The sequence below is a fragment of the Bombyx mori genome, chromosome 1 (assembly GCF_030269925.1).
Source record: "Bombyx mori chromosome 1, ASM3026992v2".
NCBI classification, from domain to species: Eukaryota; Metazoa; Arthropoda; class Insecta; order Lepidoptera; family Bombycidae; genus Bombyx; species Bombyx mori.
The window spans coordinates 3,986,002-4,007,594 of NC_085107.1; the positions used below are offsets into that span (position 1 = coordinate 3,986,002).

The 21,593-nt window shown below is 35.7% G+C and overlaps 2 protein-coding genes across 51 annotated transcripts in view; one reads left to right on the plus strand and one right to left on the minus strand.

The window, feature by feature from the left end:
• LOC101737840 (sushi, von Willebrand factor type A, EGF and pentraxin domain-containing protein 1) overlaps window positions 1-4,910 on the plus strand; it is a 117,241-nt gene extending 112,331 nt beyond the window's left edge. Inside the window, exons 13-18 of the mRNA XM_004932780.5 lie at window positions 145-324; window positions 814-1,050; window positions 1,397-1,576; window positions 2,536-2,721; window positions 2,850-3,138; window positions 3,602-4,910. Of these exons, the coding sequence (XP_004932837.1) occupies window positions 145-324; window positions 814-1,050; window positions 1,397-1,576; window positions 2,536-2,721; window positions 2,850-3,138; window positions 3,602-3,878 (1,349 nt within the window). The 3' untranslated portion in view covers window positions 3,879-4,910. The remainder of the gene's footprint in view (window positions 1-144; window positions 325-813; window positions 1,051-1,396; window positions 1,577-2,535; window positions 2,722-2,849; window positions 3,139-3,601) is intronic.
• Window positions 4,911-12,465: 7,555 nt separating this feature from the next.
• LOC101737973 (protein phosphatase 1 regulatory subunit 12A) overlaps window positions 12,466-21,593 on the minus strand; it is an 88,631-nt gene continuing 79,503 nt past the window's right edge. For 33 of the 50 annotated variants that reach the window (XM_012696023.4, XM_062668191.1, XM_021352342.3 and 30 more), the window contains 4 exons: window positions 19,562-19,717; window positions 17,981-18,064; window positions 17,716-17,814; window positions 16,050-16,171 (listed from right to left, as the gene is read on the minus strand). In XM_012696023.4, coding sequence (XP_012551477.2) covers window positions 17,716-17,814; window positions 17,981-18,064; window positions 19,562-19,717 — 339 coding nt within the window. In that variant the 3' untranslated portion in view covers window positions 16,050-16,171. Of the gene's footprint in view, window positions 16,172-17,715; window positions 17,815-17,980; window positions 18,065-19,561; window positions 19,718-21,593 lie in introns of all 50 variants that reach the window. The other 17 variants (XM_062668216.1, XM_062668214.1, XM_062668211.1 and 14 more) reach the window with 1 other exon arrangement.

The following is a 21,593-nucleotide window of genomic DNA, read 5'->3' on the forward strand; positions in this document are numbered from 1 at the left end:
AGCTCGTGCACACATCAAAGCCAAAAAAAAAATTTGAATTAGTTAAGTGATCATACTTGTTAATAACTGTTAAGGTATTTAGTAGGAAATAAAAGGCTTATTACTATTTATTTGAACTTTAATTATCGGTTAAAACGATTACAGATATCGATTGCGGGAAATTGCCAACATTGCCGTACGGCACAATGGAACTGTTAAACGGAACGACCCACCTGGGAAGCGTCATTCAGTACTCATGCACGACCAACTACAGACTTGTTGGTCCAGTAAGGAGGACCTGCACCGAAGAATTTCAATGGAGCGATTCTTCGCCCAGATGTGAAGGTCGGTTTTGAACGACGAAGCTATTCTATTCACATATTTGCTGCCTGTTACAAAGTAAAAGCCGCCGCACACACCAACACGTAGGATCTAAATATCGAAATTGCTACGTAACGTTTGTCTCTTCAAACCAGAACGCACGACTGTTTCTCAGCAGAGCTAGACAGGGTTGTGGATCCTACCCGGACGGACCTATAGTACGCCCTACCGCCAATAAATGACGGTCGTGTAGTTTACTTAGAACTGTATTGCAATTAAATTTGACTAAAATACGCAAATAAGAGTTAAGAAAATTTTAATTTCCCCTCTGTATCTTAGGAACGTAGGGGTAGGTAGCATAAAATTGAAAAAATCCCGTAAAAACTGAATTGCTTTAACGAAATTCACTTATTAAGTTTGCATAGGCCCAAACAGCATACACTAACAGCACTAACACTCGCTCGTTAGAAGATCTTTCTTAGCCATACCCTACCAACGTGTTTCTACTTCCAGAAATCCGATGTTCCGATCCGATAGTGGCCGAGAAGAGCATAGTATCCGTGACCGGTAACGATAGGAGCCATGGGCACACGCTGATCAGGACGTCTGACAACAGAGACGTCGGAAACACTTACCGTATTGGAGCGCTTGTGAAGTACAGATGTGAGAAAGGATACAAAGTGATCGGAGAGAGCTTATCGACTTGTGAAGATAATGGACAGTGGAGTGGAACAACGCCAACCTGCCAATGTAAGCTATGTTCGGTACACCAGGTACTTACTATACGCATAGGAATGAGGAATGACGTCACTAGAGAATACCATAGGGAATCACATAGAGAATACCAGTAACTTTCAGTACTGAGCTCCAGGTTGCGATCAAGTATCTTATGGCAACTGTCGCACTCTGTAAATTAGAACATATCAACTGTTGGCTTTACTGTTGGCTTAATTTGTCTTAATAGAATTTACTTATTGGTAAGATTTGAAATAACCTCGTGTGATGTAGCGACGTAAATCACGTGCTTAGGCTCGTGAATACCAAAGAATTACCGTTTTTGATTCAAATATAATGGAATATACTTTTATTTGTTCAGACGTCGACTGCGGCAATCCAGGACGAATCGAGAATGGCAAAGTGACTCTTCCATCGAACGCCACATTCTATGGGGCCACCGCTTTCTACCAATGTGATGAAAACTGGGAGCTGGAGGGCGTGATCAGGAGAATGTGCCAAGAGAATGGGACTTGGAGTTTGGAGCCTCCCATTTGCAAAGGTAATATTACCACTGTATCCAGAAAATCCAAGGTTGGACTATGAATTACAGAATTATGAAAAGTTTTTCACATTAACTAAGACGGTTACCGTTTTATAAGCCGCTTGTTGAGAATTATGACGAAGGAGAGAAACTTTAAGCACTAGTACCCATTAGAATATTCATTTGAAGAAAATCAACAATTTTATGTATGTATCTATGTTTGTTTATCCTTCATACGTTCCTAACTTCATCTGATTGTGATGAAACTTATGGGAGTTGTTATCGGCACTAAGGAAGATCTCTGTTATAGAATCCATTGTGTACAATAGATGGCGCGCTAGTAGTTCCAAGTTCCAAGTTCTTAATCGTCATTAAACTTTCATTTTCGTAATATGACGCGTGCTTCGTTGCTCAGTTCTGGCTTCGAATACTTGTGCTCCGAAATATTACCACTCCACACAATCTGATTACAAATAAACGAATAATATTTTTGTCATTTTTACAAATGTAATGTTACATTTTACTTGACCAAGCAATGAAGTTTTTCGATTTAAAGCAACCTAAAGAATAAGACGCACGAAGTAGGTACTCTGATCAAGCGATGCGACTGTGCCGGTATTCATATCCCGCAGGCAGGTACCGATACTAATGAAATACGTAACTAAAATATCACGAACGAATTTGACGATGAAGAAATATAATCGAGTAATCAAAATCAATACTGCAAAACATATATTAATGAGAGTAATTATTAAGCAGTTGAGACACAGACCTCTAGTCTCAATATGAACGATGGTATTCACGTTGCTACGTCTATGAGCTCCAGTAACTACTTAACTCCAGATTATGAATGAAGATATGAAGATTATAAATATATGAAGGTCGTTCACCCGTCTAAACAATAAGAAATAAAATATAAAACCGTCATCCCCCTGTTTGTACCACAATTTTAACAATTTTACATTCGTTCCTTACAGAGATCACCTGCCCGGACCCATCGGCCCAAATCAAGGCCGGATCTGGTCTGTTAGTTGTTACGTCGACCCTCAGCATTGGGGGAGAGGCCCATTACCAGTGCGAGAGAGGTTACAACCTCAAAGGTCACCAGACAAGAACCTGCATATCGAAAGGACAGTGGAATGGAACTGTGCCTGTTTGCATACGTAAGTTAGAGATTTGACCTACGACATGTTATCTAGATATTTTAAAATGGTACAATAATAGTAGGCGTTCGTAATTTAGTAATTTTTTTATTTAGTTTCAAAATTTCATGTGAATCCTATATTTTCAGCAATCGACTGTAGGTCACCGGGAAATATAGAGAACGGTAAAATCGTCATCTCTAACGGCTCCACGCTGTTCGGAAGCTCCGTGGAATATTACTGTCTATCCCAATACCAGCGAGTTGGACCTTTCTTGAGAAAGTGTCTGGATGACGGTCGCTGGTCGGGTGAAGAGCCAAGCTGTGAACTAGCGACCAACGAGGCTGTGGACAGTGGAACTCTGCCCCTAAGTGTTGGGGTCGGGTGTGGAGTGGTCCTGTTCCTACTGATGCTTCTAGGAATCGTTTATCTGAGGCTGTAAGCGTTATTTAACATTTACTTATTCCCAGTATTCAGATTAGCTACATACACGTCCTTACGGATCCATCAGATCCAATAATTCTTGTATTAGATACCTTTAGCTCTAACACTAGGAGCAGGCTGTGGAACCCCGGTAATCGTACTCGTCGAACTCGACAAAGAGGTCGACGGGCAACCTAACCCATGCATCAGCTCGCTGAGTTTCTGGCCGGATCTTCTCAGCGGATCGCGATTCAGATCCGGTAGTAGATTCATTCGCGAAGCAGTTGCTCTTGAGTTCTTAGATCTCCTTCGGAGGCGCTCGGGCAGCTGTTATCAAATCCCACCCCTTCTGGATGGGCCTTTGCTCGCCCTCCTGTCCTGGTGAAACTGGTAAGGCCTCAGGGCCACCAATAATACTTCAGTCAAAAAAAATTTATTAGATACATCTAATTACGAATAAAATTTATTTCATTAACAGACGGAAAGCAACGCCTGTTAAGAACACGGAAAACATTGAGGGCGCCGAGCGAAAGGAAGATCAGAGCGCGGCGGTGATGAGCTACGCCACGTTGCACGACGCCAGCGGACGCCACATCTACGACCACGTTTCTGACAACGTGTACGACTCGCCTTACAGCGAACAGATAACTGACAACGTCGCGTACGGCAGACGAGGCGACACCGACTCCGCCTACGAGCCAGAGCCGACCGGACCCAATGCTGTCATCACCATCAACGGAGTCGCGGTGCGTTGATCCTCAATTGATACAACAATAATCGATTATTAAAAGGTGTTCCAGACGTTTCTGAATCGATGTGGGTCACGATTAAATCGGTGAGGTTACAGGTGTGTTTTGTTTTAAGTGTTAGCACGTTTGCCGAAACGTCACGCGTGTGGCTTCTCGATACTAATGGGAAATCGATTTTCGTTGTTTAAATTGACTCGAAGCGTCGCATAGTGATAACCAACCTTTACTAGATATTGAGCCAAAGATGTAAATGTGTTGGATTTACGTGTGAAATGATTTAAGACTGTATTTCGTTGACTTTCAAACTGATTCTTGCATCGAATGATGTTGTTGTACAAATCACATTTTTTATTTTCAATGCGGAAAGACGATGCAGTCTTAAATCGGTACATAGCTGTATGAATATGTATTTAAAAGTAGCTTTCGATAGGATTTACTTTTTGTATATTTAATTATTAATTAAATTTTAAGTCAATAAATGTGTAATTTATTTTATATCCACAAATCGTTACAATTTTGATGCCAAAATAACCGCTTTCGTTTATATGTTCTGTATTTATATTATTGAATAAACATAGCGATTTCATTGAAGTCTTGTTATTCAGAGGTAATATTTTTCATGAAAGGTTGGTGTTTATGTAAGTACTATTATGTGCCTTTTCCTAATTGAACGTTTTTGCTTTTAACCGCGCTTGGTTATTGTACATATTATCATAGTATATTAAGTTTAATATAGTAATTAATTTTTATATTTTCGTTATAAGAATGATACTGCCTTATTTCTACGACGATCCTATTCGACTTCTTTTTTTTATTATTAAAATAAATTTTACTACTTGAAACTGACACGTTGTTTTCGATGTTAAATAAATAAATTGTGATCGAACTAAACTGATTATACTCGTAATAGTTATGTATTAAATAAACACTCGTTTAATCTACTTTAAGCGTATGTATACATCATATTAGCTATTTTTGTTATGTATTTGTTTGTACTTACAGGAAGTACATTAATAAATATTTTTCAAAGTTTTTAAATGTAGTTTCCATTTCGTAAACAAAAACATTTATTATCTGCTATAGATTTCGTTCTTATAAACTAGCTGTATCGGTCCGCTTCGCTGGACTGAATTTCAAATTAACATTATTATTTCTCACCCCCACAAAGATTCTCATCATTAACGCCCCCGCAACTGGTGTAGGGAGTCCAACACTCATATAAATATTAGCCTATCCATTAAGTACATGTATTTTCTACATGGATACCAGGTTTCAAGTCAATCGTATGCATAGTTCAGTAGTTATAACGGAACATCCGTAAAAACCACTGTAGATTTATATATTAGTATAGATCTAAAGTAGGTAACGTCTGTCATTTATTTTTTTATCTTTAATCTCTGTTTTTATCATTCTACTTATATTAATACGTGAAGCAAAAACTTTGTATCCCTTTTTACGAAAATTGCGCGGACGGAGGAGTATAACATGTTCCACACTTATAGAGAATATAGAGAAGAGGTGCACAATGCTAATATATTTTTTAAATAATGCATAAAAGATACATTAAATCGATAAAGAAAATATTACACACACTACATACCGTGTATTTGACGCACACACGCATGCATACTATTTATTCTCAAACTATTGTTCTTGGCGTCTGTTGTCAAATTAAGAATAGAGTAAATATTGTTTGCCTTTGTTAATATTTTGTATAGTATAGTCTTGGCGTAATTTGTGATTATAGAAGTATAAAATACAATCATAATAGTGTACAAACTTACAATTCCAATTAATTATAGTCGAATTTCGACTACTGCGGGACCTCTAGTTCTACTTACTACCTACTATGCTTAATCTGTATATTCGCAACGGAATCTTTCGCCGTAATTTTCGTAGACTTCAAGACCTTTAAGTTGAGCGCTTCATCAATGATTTTCGTGTATTGCTTGCTCCTTGCTATTAAGGTGTTTTATTTTAATTTTTTAGTGGTGATCTATTCGGGGCGCACGTTTTTTGTGGGTTATTTCTAGACACAACAGTAAATTTTTACAACATTTCCGGTCAACAAACAACATATATATGTATATAACGTTGATCGATTGGGCATTAACGTACGTTTGTGTTTCTTGACGAAAAATTGTGATCACTTTATAGGAAATATTAGGGTAATGTTTGAGCCGAAAACAATATACGAAGACACCATAAAATCTATATATCAGCAATCAAAAATCGCTTTTAAACGTATTCATTGACGTGGCTGGTATTTTTGGCTTTTACTCAAACTCTTCACTAACAATCCATCTATCCGTATTCTTCTTACCTATATTCTAGAGAATTATATTCTTGTATTTATTACCAGAATGTATTTTGATAGACAGTGGGATAGATAAACTATTCAGCAATTAAGTAATACAATTTATTTCGTATATAAATTTGACAAAACATCAAGAACACAACAAACAACATAACATAGTGGAACTTGGATAATAATGAAAGGCAGGAAATAAATTTCGTTTTTATCCATTATCTAACATATATAGTGATAAAAGTAATCAACATAAGATAGTACTTAATTTCCTATTAGGAATAATGAATCGTTGTGTATTTTTATTGAAAATATGCGTACATTAGTTGCCGTATTGTCTTTCAATAAACGTCTCCTTCAGAGTGGGTTTTAAGGACAGATTCACCTTTGTTACAAAATTTTAATCAATGTACCCGTTTTTGATACACTCTTTCTTTTATCTGGATAATATATCCGTTTACGAAGATTATTGTCGATAGCCTTACAAGACAATGACAGACTGTTGATATTTAATAGCTCACATTACATTGATACATACTGAATCTATCTATATACAGCAGGAATGATGACGTCTGTAAAAAACTGCAAGGAAAAATTATTGTCATTTCGAAAAGAACACAAAACTTTAGCTACTGCTTATTATTGAAAACGCGAGTTCGCACACATTTTTTATTACGTTTTTTGTCACTTTCAATCACGATTGAAGCTGAATATCGGAGAAAAATATATCTATTGTTCGCAACGCGTAGTAGTCATTACAAATTATCGTTAATTTCAAACGTAAGCGTTATTATCAAAAATAAAATGTATTAGCACAAAAAAATAACATTTTTAAACAAGGTTTACATAATATTGAATATCATCTAAACATTTCTTTAATACCTATTTATTATAAACACATTGAGATGATAGACTAAGTAAATTCTTTTACCAAAATTCTTACAAAGTTTTTTTCGCGAAAGATATTTAATTAATTTTCTGGAATATTCCGTCAGACTTAATTGAACCACGTTTCGAAAACTTTCGTTTTCAAAACATTGGTTTTTGATCCACAATTTTACGAATCTAATAACCTAAGGACTTACTTATTCAACACTACATCTTAATGACATACACCAATAAGTTTTTACGAAGGACTGACATATCACCTCACATTGAATGATGTATTAACACCATTTCTAATCTAACATTTAATCTTATCTATAAATTTGCAAATACACAATGATAATATTTAAATACAATCCCAGCAAACAAGTATATGATATAATTAATATAGAATAATTTGCTTTATGCAAATATTGTTTTACGACAAAATTTAAATTAAAAATTCCCGAATTTCTTAATTTCATGTTATCGTTGTCTTTTGAAATTATTTAGAGTTCAGTTTGTGCAGAAATATTGTCAATTTATTACAAAAAAAATTAACTACCTAGATATTATTCTGTAAGCCACTGTTATGGGATTTGATTAAAATTACGGATATTAAGAGATATTAAAGTTATATTTCTAACATTTATGTGAAGATTTATTTAGAGGATTCATGATTATCCTATAAAAACAATAAATTATATTATAGCGTATTGATGGGTTAGCGGCGGTTTCTTTAATGTTATTGTCCTAAAATATTACTAGAATGTAATGTATCGATATAACAGTTTACATTTAGGCGATAAATTCAATAGTTACGGTATATCGTTACGAGAAACTTTAAATAATTTTTGACAATAATAATATTGTTCTTAAATGGATCTGTAAGTTTTTAATTATTAACACTTTTGGGATCAAACACTGAAACCGCATACATTCTTATAGAACAGATGTGTGAAATTTCTGAATATTGTAGAATAATATAGTTTTAGATACCTACGTAATTCTAAGTCTAATTTTACTTAATAGCTAGGTTTTGATTAAAATCTTTACGGTCTTCGTTCGCTTTTATATTTACATTTTATTCGCGAACTTTTTATTAAATCGAAACCTAGTGCTATTTTATATCAACAAAATATTTCAAACTAAAACAATCTTAGCTATTCATTCCACGCCCTTAAGTGTTAAATAACCCACAGACACAGCCCACTGAGTTTTTCGCCAGATCTTCTCAGTGGGTCGCGTTTCCGATCCGGTGGTAGATTCTGCGAAGCACGGCTCTTGCTAGGGTCAGTGTTAGCAACTCTCCGATTTGAGCCCCGTGAGCTCACCTACAAACGTTAGGGTGAAGCTGAAATAGCCTCTCAAGGCAATCAACATAGGTAGGAGAAAAAAAAAGGGTTAAATATTAAAGATGTTAAAATATTATTAATACAGAGATATTAAAGAAGCCAGAACTTTAAAATATTTGTGAAAGTTCCCAAACTTAGCTGAATAAGCAAAGTCGTTCCGTTCGTAGTCGTTCGTTCGAAATATAATTTGGTTAAGCATTTTTCATATATAATTACCACCATTACTAAAGTAAAAAATTAAGCAGACCCTGGCTCTCAGTGTGTAATCTTGATAATAGAGATCTTGGTACAAGAGTGTGCGAATTGAGGGAAATTAACAGAAATTATATTTAAATACAAGCTAATTTTAAAAACGAATTTTAAAAAGTGTTTTAAGTTTTATTGAGCATAAATTCAAAATAAATAGTTGTTACCTATATAAATTAAGGACTTCATTGATTCATATTCATATATATTGGATTTGAAGTCTGTAAATTTTTAATCGTATTCGTGCCTAGAACTGTATTAAAAAATTGAAGATGTTTACGAAATGCGTTATAGATTTTTTACGAATTCACTATGCTTGTCTACTTATTTCTTAACTAAATGTATATGTACAATAGTAGTTATATTCAGCAATCACTGATACTTAAGTCTAACGCTACATATTATACAAGAGTTTATATGTGCCGCTTTCAGCAATTGTCACTTATCGCTAATATGGTATATCCCCTTACGCACTATCGATTAAATATTCCGACCATTTAATCTACTAACATCATAGAAATGTAGGAAAACTACAGAAGTACACAAAATATATTAGATATGGAAAGTATACATATATATATTTTACAAAATACAATGACTTTACTTATCAATAAATATACCAGAAACAGGCTTTCAAATGATTACAATACAGTCCATAGACAGTCGCTCTTAGCGTTTTCTAGAACATCATGAAATGAAAACACCTTGTGGATTTTTTTCGTTAAAAATTTTCAACAAAACAGTACTTCCACTTTCTATTATTAAATCGTTAAGTCTTTGAATGCGTATTTAATTAAACAGTTTTAATTACAGATCTTCGTTTACAATTCATTCAGGTTCTTATCAATTTCGAATATTGGTCTGAAGCTAAGTATCAATAACGGCTATCTGATGAGATCGAAACTTAGATATATAACCCATAAAAAGCACAGAGAGGGCATCAACTGGTATTTTGTTACATAAAGCACACTGCAACTATAATATAATAATGATTTTTTCGAAGATCAACTTGTGTTGTGTTATTGTCGAATCACCTGTATACAACCGCCGATCTTCCTCTTCTTTCATCGACCCCCAGTATTCGGTTTTCCATCTATATTTTGTGTTCAGTTATATACGATTATTACGAGATATTAGCATATGTTTTCGATACATAACACCCTCGACCATAACGCTGAATATTTTCATTTGTAACAATTTTTATTCTAACTTTGAAAATTATCTTGATTTATTCCGCAAAATAATGTGAAAGAAATATTGTTTGATCTACACATGTTTGCATTGGTGCGTATCAAATCTATGGATCAACTGTGTTGTGTGACACACATTACCTAACTAATAAATATATTATATTTATTGAAGAAATTAATTATATACAAAAGATTAAGGTAGACACGTGCTCACAACTTCAACGAATTAAAAAGAATCTGAGGCATGAAGTCCAAGCTTCATTTGCACTGGAAATTCTTTCTTTATATTTGAAATAATTCGAGATTAATGTTATTAACGTTTCAAAATCTTGATGAAGTATCTTAATGAAATAAAGCATATTAGATATACAGTTAAACCATTCCTCAAGTTGCGTACACGTCTTTACCAAGAGATATTCAAGATATTTACAAATACAGACAGAAGACTTCGCTAAGGGATATCAGTGGGATAGGTCGGATACGTCTGGTGGGCCTGGTTGAGCCTCACCGACAAAACTACTATTTTTAAGACACTGCGTGAATTGCCCATTTCCTTCTAATGTACAACGACTGCTGGATCTAATCGTTTGATGATATGCAATGAAATCAGGATCCCGCATTCAACGCTTTAAGTGGCATTATTGCTATTCGAATCAGTCAATGATACTGGAACTTTCAAATTTAAAAAACATGAAACATTAACCGAATTCCCGGTGAAAAAATAACTTTTAAGACAATATTTTAAAGGAACTCTGACCAGGTATATGTCATACAAGTAATGATTGATAATTATGAAATATTATACTTTCAACGTATTATTATGTAATTTGAAAAATATTTTATCGATACCAATATTATCCAAGTTCAGGTTTAATCTTGTAACTTTTAATCTAAACATCACTTCCAAGTTGGACTGTTCATGGACGTGAATTCAAAAACTCGGTAGATATTATTCGAAATCAAAAGTAGATTTAAGCTTTAGCATCATCAACATAAGATTCCTGGTGCATGATTACTTTTAATAAAAACGCGTATTTATTAGTAGTATTAGTGTTACTCTATTCGGACAGTGAGGGGTTCGAGTGATCCTTAAAAAATAATGCTCCACTTAAAGAAAACGTTACCGAATCATGACATTATTACATCACACCAACCGCCGTGTAGACCAGATTGTAGCCGCATAAATTATAGCTAATTATTACGTGTTCCAAATGCTGTTAGGTATAATGAGATCGTCTTAAAACAACGTTTAAGTATCCTTATTTACAAAAGTACAAAATGTTTACAATGATCACTTAACTTATTTTGGTAGTGGGGGCAATTAGTATTGTAAAAAAATCAATAGACACAGCCCATTGAGTTTTTATTCGGATCTTTTCATTGGGTCGCGTTTCAGATCCGGTGGTAGATCTGAGAAGCACTGCTCTTGCTATGGGCAGTGTTAGCAATGCCTCCGGTTTGAGCCCAGAGAGCTCACCTATACGCTAGGGTAAGGCCATGTAGCATCTCAAGGCTATTAGCATAGGTAGGATTTTTTTTTGTCGTATATTCGATAAGTAAACGACACTATATGCTATTCACGATTGCGAGTACACGGGCGATCAATATCTACGGCCACATTGAGCGTTTCCAGATTTTCTTGTTGCTTAGGATACCCATCCTAATCACCTAATCCTCGTTCACCCGAATGAGCTCACAGCCGATCCGCTATTAACTGATCGTCGAAGTCCATACATGGAAACGTGGTTGCCGCCACCTAATTGAGACATGAGATTGAAGACTCAATTGTATTATACAACGGCTATCCTACCCTCCAAACCGAAATCATTTACTGCTTCGCGACAGAGCAGACAGGATAGTGGTACCTACCCATGCGGGCTTATAATGCACCGTCCTACGAGTTAAAAATACAGTCGAATTGGAATTCAAGGGATGCGATCGAGACAATATTAGGCGAGGCAGCTACCGACCCCGCTTGCATTACGCGCCCTACACACGGCCGTAGTTGACAAACTTTTAAATATTTCCTTTTTCCCTAATATAGTGATAGCGGGAATTCTGGAATGCGAGCCTGTCGAAGAACAAAGTTATAAGACCTGTTCAAATTTTTACGTTACGCTTTCATTTCGATCACAGGGTAGACAGCCGCCACATAAGATACAAGTCAATTAAATTAGACTTACAGGCTCCTTAAATGTCACGTATCATATAAATTGGTAATAGCGTACCATGCGAACTTTATTACAAATCGTCACGTACCGATGCGTATAAGCACAAACGTTCTGACAACAGCCGAAGTCAAACGAAAAACGTCCTAACAGCATTTGTAACTGATACTACGAAGTAACTTACTTTAGTTGGAAGCCCGTTTCTAACATTAAAACTATCACTCATTGACCTCGCACCATATTTTCAAACAATAATAGTAAAAAAAAACTCAAAAGAAAACTACCTAATAAATCAATAGTGGGCAGATTTCTACGATCTGATTAAATTACGAAGCCATAACTCTCAAATATTGTTTCCGAATATGAAGCTGTCAAAAGCATTTTCTTTGACTAGAAAAAAGCGGGATCAACAAAATAAAACGAAAAGTAGGAAGGGACAACAAAACAAAACAAAAATAAAAATTAATGAAGAAATGTATTTTATTTAACTCTTATCTCTGGAAATAAATAAAAAAAAACTTTAATGAACAAAAAATCAGAACCGCAACATAAAAAAAGGGGGGAAGGATAAAAAATTCTATCAATTACAAAACGTTATTCAGTAGATTCCTATCACCTTTTTTTTTTCAATACAGTTCTCAACGCTTAGCCAACTAAATACATAATATTTTACTTTTTAAATTTCGAATTTCGAGATTATGAAACTAAAACCAATCATAACATAGATTACTGCACTGACACTAAAATGCTTTAACACAGCGAAGATTATTCGAATCGAAGCGAAATTTCAAAATTTTGAATTTGTCGAACTTTTTTTTTTAATTGTTATCGACGGCAATCGGCCCTCCTTAGACAAAAGTCAATTGTTTTAGTTTTCTTGATACTATTATCCAAATTGTTCAAATAAACTTGTAGAAAGAATCGCTTTAAAGCATTTCAGTGTCACTTTAGGACAAACATTTATAATTCTAAAAGCATGAACACACACTCGAATTTGGTTCGAACGGCCCACGAATTTGGTTCGCTTCTGAAACAAATCTACCATCTATAGAGTAGTCCTGCGAACAAAATTATCATATTACTAATTAATTTCGGCTCGACCCGCTAATTTGTACATCGGATATGGTTTGCTCCGTACCGAATACGGTCGTGTGGACATAATGACATAATGGAGGAAATCGTTAACGAAAGCGATGTATTTATTAAAGTTGTTCAATTTTACAAAGATTTTCCATGTTTGTGTAATACATTCCACGAATTTTATTACAACACAGATGTTCGAAAGCAAATATTTACAATACTTAAAGAGTGTTTGTTACTCAAAATTTGAAAAGGATGCCACCGTGGAAATTTAAAGAAGAAATTATAAAACTTGTGAGCGGCGTACAAACGAGGAAGAAGAAAACATTCGGAGAATAAGTATATACTTGAACTAAATAAACTTCAATTCTGGAAATTCTCTTTCTGATGCAAAGACACTTTAATATGCTAATAAGTCGCTCTTCCGTAGAAACGGAGTTGCTTATATCAGTATATTTTATCTTGATCAGAGGTTTAACTAAAATGATGACAACCGTGTGCACTTGAAGGCGTACGTGAAGCAACTGTCCGATCCGGGCGTCTGACAACGGATTTGGTCTCATGGACCAAATTCGAGCGTGTGTTAAGGCTCTAAACGAAAATTGTATCATTCAAATTATCCACATTTAATCGTAGCGCAATTGATATACCAAGTGTGGCTAGCAGCAATCGCGTATCGATAACAAATTAATTACTATTTTTGTTTAAATATGTCCACTGACTTATGGCGGAGACTTGTGGTCGGTGGACTACGATCTTATATTTATATTACTGCTAACTACAGACTAGTTGAAAATCAATAGTAGTAGTACATTCGCCTCAGTAAAATAAACACTCGTATGTAATGGCCGATTTTGACAAAGGGAGTTACTCGAATAAGAGTAGGTGAGATTATCGCGATCGTCTAAGCCTTCAAACTTTTGTGAGGAAAAAACACATTTTCCGAGCGGAAAATTGTTAACCTTACAAGGTAATTTACAAGAGCCAAGAACATTAATACCTGATAAGCTTACCTGCTCGTAATCGACTCTCCTTCTGTATTGACATACGACTGCGAAATATATACTATTTTTCAATCACTCATTTACTTCATTAATTTATGCATGAATATTTTCCGCATACATCCGAGGCACGTACCTGTGTACTGTAGGTAATAAATAGCACAAAGCAGCAGAACGGCCTGTATGTATGTATATTATCAACAAAAGAACAGTTGAATAGCATAGTACGGTTAGCAAAAAAAAAACGATCTAATTTTATAACACATGAGTGGCGCACAAAACCGATATCACATTCCAATCCTCGCCGACTGATTCTTAACAAGATTCTACATAATACAATAATTACATGCATGCATCGTGTATAAATATATTTATATTAGTAATTTGAGATATAATTTAATCGCAGGAATTCCGACGGTTCACAGTTTAAAACACGCAAATAAATAAATAAAATTCTGGTAACGAATTCATGTTTCGTTTTAATTATTATTTCCTATTTTTTACTTCAAAGGATCAATTTTATTTTCTGTACAAGTATTTGAATTTCATTATCTAATTTGGTCGGACTCGCGTTTGCTGTACAAAAGTGTGATGACGACAAAATTCCCGCAACACACAAGACTACGAATACGGGGGGGAGGGGGACATGTTAACCTAACCCCCCACCGCCCCCCAAAAAGGTTCACAATTAAAACTAACCTATTATAACACTTACGTACCTCAATTTAGGAATACATCGATAACTATCAACACGAATATGGATACTTCTAGAACGATTTCGTATGAACGTTTACGTTTAAGCTACATTATTTCATATGATTAAGAACTACGAATTTAAATCGATTTTGGGGCCGCCGACATATCGTTTTTGTCGATCGATCATTCCCTTATTCTTATTATTATCGACGTCACCGATTACAAAGTGCCCGTAATACATATAATATAAAATAAGTACACAATAAATATTTCAAACTGTTGACAAAAAATAAACGTAAGAAAGCGCATCAAATTTAAATAAACGAATCGTAAAACTATCGATATTTTTCATTGTTAATAACAACTACATGCATTAAATACAAAATGGGACACCGAAAAACCATCCGTATTGTGTATGTATACTTATTTGTACATGTAACAAGTGCATGTAGAACAGTGAATTATAATGTAATTTTTTTTTTCAAGCAAAAAAAAAATAAACAATAATTGCAAAGATTCAATTTTAAATACAAATCCATACATATACAAAGCGGTTAATTATTTCGCACAAAAATAATAAAATTGTAATCGTAAAATTAGTAAGTATACCATTTCGATTACTAGAACTTACACGTTTGCTTCGTATCTTACGCGATTTTAATATTAAAGTTTATATAGATTGCATTTTTTTTTAAATTATAAATAAATTATCGTTAAACAAAATTCGTAATCATTATGCATAATCCACACTGTATAAAGGGGGCCGTTCCAATAAATTCATCTTCGGAACTTTGCTAATAGCAGGAACTATGTTTTAGGCACAAATCATTATAATTAGTAATAGACAACGAAGAAATAAACGCATTAGCAGTAAGTAATATCGATGCGCACACGTGTTCATACGCCGCAACTTGATTCCAATACCGATTACATGTGCGATCATAATATAGTATATATAATAACAATACGACAATAATATAAAGTTTGTAAAACCTTCGAAATTTTAAGAATATGTAAAATTCACAATATACGATAAAAGTTACAGTTTGCAATGTTCCGAGGGGATGCGATCAGAGACGTACATATATATTTATTACATATCCGAATGAAAACGAAAAAGAATCGATGTTATGTACAATGGTGTCGATCACTCGTAATACATGAAGTTTATGGTTTCACGCACTTGTTTCGTATTTCGCGTGTAAGTAAATGTCCTAAACGTTCGGATTGATTCTGTCTAATAGCGGCGTTGTTTGTGAGGGAGGTCAGTTTGTCCGCGAACATTGGCTCAGCGAGCTCGAGATTCATTTGGACAGCTTACTGATGACTCTGATCAACGCCCCGTTCTCGTCCTTCAGCCGCTGGTTTTCGGCCTGCAGTGCCTGTTGATACTGAAAACGTCCATTGTATAATCAATTGCAAGTATCAAAATATTTAACGGAAAAAGAAAAAAACTAAAAAAAAAAACACGATAAAAAAAATCGTCACCTATTTATAAGAATCGATAATTCAATATAATATATTTACATGAATTTATAGTTTCGACAAGGTGATCTTCCCAAAAAAATTGATTTCAAACGAAATTAATTTCAAAAATTTTATTGTAAAATAATACAAGATTAAAAACTAAAAGCTAAAACACAGTATGTACATGATGCGCTACGCTTCGGTTAGGATGTGTACCAAACTTTATAGTAATAAAATTAAATCATTAATCGGGTGTGATGTGTGTGCGTATTAAGTGTTCGATCAGAGTGTCGATGTGTACTTCGTTCGTTAGGTCGATTGACGTTTTAATTGTAATAAAAAATAACTATTTTAAAGTACTTATGTACGTACATTATTCGATACGTTTAAAATCTGGGAAATGATTTGATTCGTTCAACAATTACGGGAACATTTCATGCAACACACGCTAGCTCGTTGCACTACGTTGTGTTTCATTTCAATTTCTTAATGAGGTAATAAATACCACAAGAACCTATTACCTTTCATCACCTCTACTGTTTTGCCTGAATCACATTACAAAACAAATATCCCTCACCGACAGTAGTAGTACTAAACATTTAACGTACAATCAAAACTAAATTTGAGACGATTTAACAAACCCTTACGTAGTATATAATATTATATGTATATACGTTAACAAAACAGATATAATAAAACACAACGCATCCGACTTCGTCTACGTTATTGGCTTGAATGCGAACCGAATAGCGCATCCGGGAACACGCGTTAGTTAAGACAGACACGTACGAAAGCATGCTCGCCATATCACACGGTTAATTCACATCGTTATATGACGTAGTGGGGATCGCGACTGGTACGGTCCACGGACCACGTGTACGAAACTAGAGGACGACATCTCGCTTGCAACCACCCGATCCTAGAGTTAGTGTATACGTCTCCTAACCTAACATGACCTTAGTATCAATCATATATCTTGAAGAAATATTAAAGCAGTTAGAATTTACGGTCGTCACTTGCCTTTTCGGATTTAGCAAAACAGCCTTCGAAAACTAAATATTTAAATATATATATAATTCTGTTAGAAGAAAGGGAAAGAGAGAGAGAGAGGGAAAGAGAGATGGGGGAAAGGGGGATAGAGAGGGAGGGGGAGAGGGGATAGAGGGGGAGGGGGAGAGGGGAGAGAGGGAGGGGAGAGAGGGAGGGGAGAGAGAAAGGGAGGGGGAGAGAGGCAGGGGAGAGAGGGAGGGGGAGAGAGGGAGGGGGAGAGGGGGAGGGGACAGGGAGGGGGAGGGAGGGGGAGAGAGGGATATTAAAGAAAAAATTGAGTGATTCAAAACTAAGTGTATTTATAAATGACGCAAGAATTATTCTGGTAGGATTGCAAGCGAGATGTTTGTAGGTGATACCGAAACAAGCCGTGCGGCGTCGCCACTGGAGCGGGCGCTCAACAAACGTACACAGTTACCTATTTGGCGGCAGAGTTGGTCAATTTGCTGACGACACGCGTCAGTGCACGGTTCTCTGCCCTCAGCCTTTCGTTCTCGGCTTTTAGTTTTTGCAATTGCTATAAAACATCAACATTGATTATTGTTATCTGCGGCTGATGTGCGGCGCCATCTTGACGAACGCCAATTTTTGCAACTCTAACCTACATATATATATATTTATAATGTGTGGTGTAGGAACAGTGTTCGATATCGTTCGAAAACAGTTATTTTGTGATTCGTTACCTTCAGCTCTTCTTCCATTTCCGATAGTTTTCTTTCCATCGCTCTCTTTTCCCGTTTCTCGATTTCAGATAATGAATTCTGATTCTGAGAACAAAACAAAATTTCATATTATCAAATCACATTAATACTGTGAATCGTGAACCCGTAGTTTCAAAATAATATGACCTTCGCTTCGAAATAACAGCATTAATTAGACACATTTCAGAAAGTGAATCAGTACTTTGTAATATGCCTTATGTAAATATATACCTACAAAATATACTAATTGCATCAGCTTCGTTAATGAACGCCGAATATATCTTGCAAGTCATTTTAATAATCATTTTAATAAATAATTCGACAGCTATTGTTACGGTCATTGCATACTCGTGCAATTTACGATTGGGCAATTAATTACATTCTGCATAGCATTAAAGAATTTAATTATTTTTTTAATATATTGCACAATTTGTTTACAATTTGACGTGTCGAAATGAAACATCACGATAAATTCAATGAAATTTTTACGAGTATTGAAAATCAAATTTTATTTAATGATTAATCACATTTATGACACGTAAATACTGCAGCATATAATGCATTGAGTCAGATATCGGATATTAAAAAAAAATGACCTTGAATGGTCTTCAGTAATTGGAATATATTATATCCAAATTAATTGCTCATATAAGTAGTGATTCACGTCTAAAACGATATCTCCTCTTTCGTTAAATGATAGACAGCTGCGGGTGCGTATTCGCAATGCGCATCATGCATCCATGCTGTGTCTATGTATCGCCGGGGCAAAACATCTAAAATTGACAATGTACCTACGCAAATGCAAAAAGCGCGGCTGCCAAGTTGTCATCTACCTTAAGCCGATAATTACTTACGAAAATCACGCCGCACTACATAAACAAACACAAACCACACTAGGTATTTATTATATTTGGGTCCGTGTTCCAATCTTCTTCTTTTGTCTAAAGCTGATCACAACATCGTAATGATAACACACAAATCTACGACCAATACTAACACAATAAACAAAAGCACGTTCGCAAGTTGCAGCAGTAGGTTTTGAAAGGGTGGTTTGTGCACTACGCATTTATCGTAAGATACAGACTACAAAATAAAAGAATTGAAAAGTAAATTCTATTTGAAACAAAACAGGGATTCTAAAGCGCTGCGAATTTCTTTCGTACGTTCCAATTCTAGTTTTTAGTGAACGGTTCATGTGAAATTTACTTAAGGAAATCTAATTGATTTATCGTAAATCATACTCTTAGTATGACTGCCCTCTAGACAGTTGCGGATATGCATGAAATGGTTTTACAAAGAAACTTTGATCGGAATATTTAAATACATTCTTAGGCATTTTAGCAAGATTTTAAATCTCAAAAATATTTAGTCAGGATTTAAAATTTTAAACTAAATTATGAACTTACAATTCGAAACAAAAATTTGTAATTAGCCGTTCGGAAATTGCAATTCTTTTGAACCCTCCAGTTTCCTACGGGATTGTATGTAATCATTATTGAACGCAAATCACAGAGCAGGCGAATGAAACAATCATGCACACCGACATCAAAGTACATGTCATACCACTTGCGTGAGCCTTGCGATGGTGGCGCGGGCCTCGCGTAGCTGTTGCTCTGAAGTCGTGAGCAGTGACCGTAGACGCCGCACCTCGCTGGCAGACGCTTCATAAAGTGCTTTGTAGTCTCGCTCTTCGCCTTCCTCGGTACGTTCGCTTCCAGACTAAAACAATAGATAAAAAAAATCGTTGAGTATGGTACGGTGGTAGGACCTCTTGTGAGTCCGCGCGGGTAGGTACCACCACCCCGCCTATTTCTGCCGTGAAGCAGTAATGCGTTTCGGTCTGAAGGGTAGGGCAGCCATTGTAACTATACTGAGATCTTAGAACTTATATCTCAAGGTGGGTGACGTGGAAGACGTCTATGGGCTCCAGTAACCACTTAACACCAGGTGAGCTGTGAGCTCATCCACCTATCTAAGCAATAAAAATAATAATGTGTATATCATTTTGAAGTCGTTCAATTTGTTCGACATTTACACACATGGATATGGTTATAACTTGAATGCCGTCTCACTTCTGAGACATACATGTGTGGCTCGAGGTCTGAATGGCGACACTTTACTTCTACGAAACCACGTATGGTAAGATACGCGAGTTTGACTGTCAGAACAATTTTCTCTTTGCATGAATAGCCTTTATCGAGTCGGATGTAGGACAAGATATTTCAGACGCTCCACAACCCTTAACGTCTTTCAGGCCCATTGAATGTTTGATTAGAGACCAGTGAAGGATGTTAGAAGACAACATGGTGGTCGTCGACGACCGCTGATTGAGTTAACGAAACTTGCGTTAACCTCTCTTGTCCTGTCACAATTCCACCTCAGCAGCAAAGCAGAAGCGGGGACCAAAAACCAAGAGTGGGGTTTTTAAATGGGCTTCAACTTCGTCAATTCAATCTCACGGCAAAAAAATCGTAAGTTAAACTCTTCTATTAATCCGAAAATCCATGTATATCATATCACACGAAATATTCATCATATATCGGTAACTAATCCCGTTAGAAAATAATTAACTTGACATTAATAAGTCATTGATATGACCTAAATGTTTCTAGAGACAGACGCTAATCTAATATGAAACAGTAATTCGAATACCCTGCCGTCTCGCACGGTATTAGCCTTGAACGTATGTGTAGTTAAATGAATTAGTTAGTTAATAAAAGTTGCTAGAAATTCTGATCCGAATATCAATAGCGGTTGTGTGAAATAATTTTATTTACTTTTAATTTCTCCTATATTATGGACACTAGAAATACGTACGAGATAGAAATAACGACACCCGAATGCCGAGTATCAAATATACTTTGCAGAGATACTGGTTCTGACCGAGCATCCAAACGAGACACCGTTGTACAATAGTGAGTCACTCGAGAAACGAGCCGATTTCTGTGAATATACTGTAAATTCCGTAGACAGGTATATAAATCAATAGATACAGTTATAGCCGATCCTTACATAGACATTACCAGATATTAGATTCCAACATAAATACAAGCCACTCCAAACTCCATCGATAATTAGAAGACCATCTTCAGTAGTGGGACAACTGAGCCTCGGGATGAGCGCTTTGTTAGCCTAGCCTGGAGCCCGAGTAGAAAATGATATATGATAGCCATATTATGATAATACGATCAAATACATAACCTCATCACGACTACTTTCATTCTCAGGTAGCATATAGCCACGACCACAATCAGCCCTAACACCGAATGTAGCGCATGAGATAGGAATTAGCAGGGTAAAATAAACACTGAAAACAAACAGAGAGTTTGAATTTATTTCCCGAGTATATTAAATGTAACCGGCATTTAGACAGCTGATGAGCTGGGCAGCTGAAGTCAACAAAGAGGCCTTCGAGAGAACAGACAAACATTACTGACTAGAGGCTACAATTTTGACTACGTGGCATAAGGTTAGTGTGCATCGTAAGTCGACGTCCCCCAAAACACGTCATTTCGGATCACAGACACAGCTCACGGATCTTCTCAGTTTCACGTATTTGGTTCCTTCTGCGGCAGGGGAAATTGCGGTGCAGGTG